This window comes from Nicotiana tabacum, chromosome 1, assembly GCF_000715075.1.
Source record: "Nicotiana tabacum cultivar K326 chromosome 1, ASM71507v2, whole genome shotgun sequence".
NCBI classification, from domain to species: domain Eukaryota; kingdom Viridiplantae; phylum Streptophyta; class Magnoliopsida; order Solanales; family Solanaceae; genus Nicotiana; species Nicotiana tabacum.
This window is the reverse complement of record NC_134080.1, coordinates 45,433,112-45,435,482: the sequence shown is the minus strand read 5'-3', so window position 1 is coordinate 45,435,482 and position 2,371 is coordinate 45,433,112. Positions and strand designations below refer to the sequence as shown.

Here is a 2,371-nt window from a genome sequence, read left to right as displayed (position 1 = left end):
GACAAGGAGAAAAATTCAAATATTTTATTTTCCCTCTATTTTCCATTCACCCTTTATTTTAAGCTGCCTAAACTTAAAGCCAACAGTTACGAACCAAGAATTGTTGTGTGTTAAATTTATAGTCTTTGTCCTATATCATTTGTCGCTCCCTTGTATGGATGTCTTAAATCGTCACCTTTCTAAGATTTCCTTTCACCTTTAACTTATTTATTTCGTTTCGTTCTATGTGATAATATTTGATATGCCACAAATTAAATTTAATTAATATTGTTAATTTTAATCATATAATAACGCCAAAGGCGGTTGTAGTTAGCAACGAACTGGTTCAACTGAACCCATAACTTTCGACACGGTATAAAAATTTATATGTAAAAATTCACTAAAATTGCAAAAATAGTGGATATGAACCCATAACTTTAAAAGTATAATGAGTTCAATGCTAAAAACCTTAAGAGTTGAACCCATATGATTTAAATCATGGATCTGCCTTTGAATATCGCGGCATTGATAATAAAATAATATTAAAATAAAGATTAAAAAGAAAGTAGCTTTCACATCAAATGAATTTTAAAGTGCAAATATATAGTTTAATGAACTTGAATTTATAATTAAAATTGCATGAAAATAAAAGAGTGCTAAACATTTTAGAACGTTCCAAAATGAAGAGAGTGTAGTAAATGGAAATGAAATAGTTTCAAGATATGAACACTTTACACTTTGTCAAAGGACAATATTGAAAGCATACAAAACTATATATCCCTCTTCTTTCTAAACATTAATTTTGTAAAGAACAAAGGTTAAAAATGATACACAATGGAGGACTTGTTAAATTACAATAAAACCATTACTGACTACACATGATTTTCCATTACAATTCCACTTGTCCACCTTTTTAGCCTCTCTTCTATACTTCAGTTTGTTGAAAACTAACTGCAAAATCTTGTCAATGATAAGTTGGGAAAAATAGCTGCTGCTTCTTCGTACTAAATTCTACAAAGCAAACCAAAGAACCATGTTCAGGAAAATGATGAAAGAAACAAATTAGCACAATAGACTAAATGATACGTACTATGTATAATGAGATAAGGACACATACTGGATGTATTCTATATTGATTTTAGCATTAGGAGAACGAGAGATTTCAGAAAAAGCATCACTGGACAAGGCAATGGTGGAAGGGCATGGCCTTTTGCGGCAGTAATCCACCACCCTAACGTCAATCGTGCCGCCCTTGCACGGCCGACGGCCACTTCCACTCAGACATCTCAATCTGTAACGCCGCCCACACGCGGCCCCATTATCCCACAACCCTTCACTTACTGCTACAAACAAATTCCCTGCCGGAAACTGATCTCCCCTATTTCCATTGCATCTTGTTGCTGCAAGAAGAAATGGTGTAAGCAGGAGCCAGGATTTTCGCGAAAGAAAATTAAGATATAAAGAAGCGAAGAACTTAAGGGGATTCAACATAGAAAATATATACGAAAAAAATAACTAGTTACACCGTCTAATTTTATGGACCCACTAGTAAGCGCTCTTTCTTTGACAAAATCCAAAACGAGGAAAATCTCCAGCTAACAAATCTTTCTTAGCTCCGTGTTGTATTATATTATTATTGATTAACGTCACATACTTGCTAAAAGTAATGATCATCAGCATTACACTATGAATTGAATAAGATTCAAACAGGTAACAATTTCACCATGCATTGTAGGAACTTGAACATTTTATCCAAAGGACTTGGATATGAAGAATAATGAACATAATAATTTCTGATTGATAATATTACTGAAAGAAGATACTTTCGAGAAAAGAGAAAACGTATGGAATTCTAAAAACTATTCCATGTATTGGTATATGGAAAGGGAGGGATTCATCCCACAAATTACTCTAGGGTAAAAACTTATTTGCACGTACCCGATCGAGTGCATAATTATTTTAGAAGTTAAATTAAAAAGGACTTACGTGTATAAGGAGAATTGTAAGATGTTGCAGTGCCTATATCCCCAAGGACTAGACTTGCTTCGAATAAGAATAAGCTCATGAGCAGAGCTATTTTTACTCTCATGATATGGACACCCATTATATTCGTACGTTAGGTTTGCTAATGGTGCCAATTTATAGTAGTTGAGCTAAATGTTCGCCTCTCCTTCCCTTCCCTTCCCTTCCCACTGAATAACTACCACAACAAATTAAAAGGGTAAGAATATGATTAAAATAAGTATAATAGTATATGAAAGAGAATTCATTCATGTGCACATTTTGACTTGGATTATATTATTTGAATAATCTTCTATAATTATGTGTATGAAAATAAATCAGATATGTATAAATTCTACCTACTTCAATTTATGACTCCTAAAATTAAATT

General features: G+C 32.9%; 1 protein-coding gene across 1 annotated transcript; it reads right to left on the bottom strand.

Moving 5' to 3' along the window:
• Positions 1 to 674: 674 nt before the first annotated feature.
• Positions 675 to 2,124, bottom strand: LOC107801631 (EG45-like domain containing protein). The gene is made up of 3 exons (XM_016624983.2): positions 1,966 to 2,124; positions 1,097 to 1,379; positions 675 to 990 (listed from the first exon to the last, which is right to left on the bottom strand). Exons 1-3 carry the CDS (start codon positions 2,081 to 2,083, stop codon positions 984 to 986), a joined length of 408 nt encoding a protein of 135 aa, XP_016480469.1. The 5' UTR covers positions 2,084 to 2,124; the 3' UTR covers positions 675 to 983.
• Between the last annotated feature and the right edge of the window lie 247 nt (positions 2,125 to 2,371).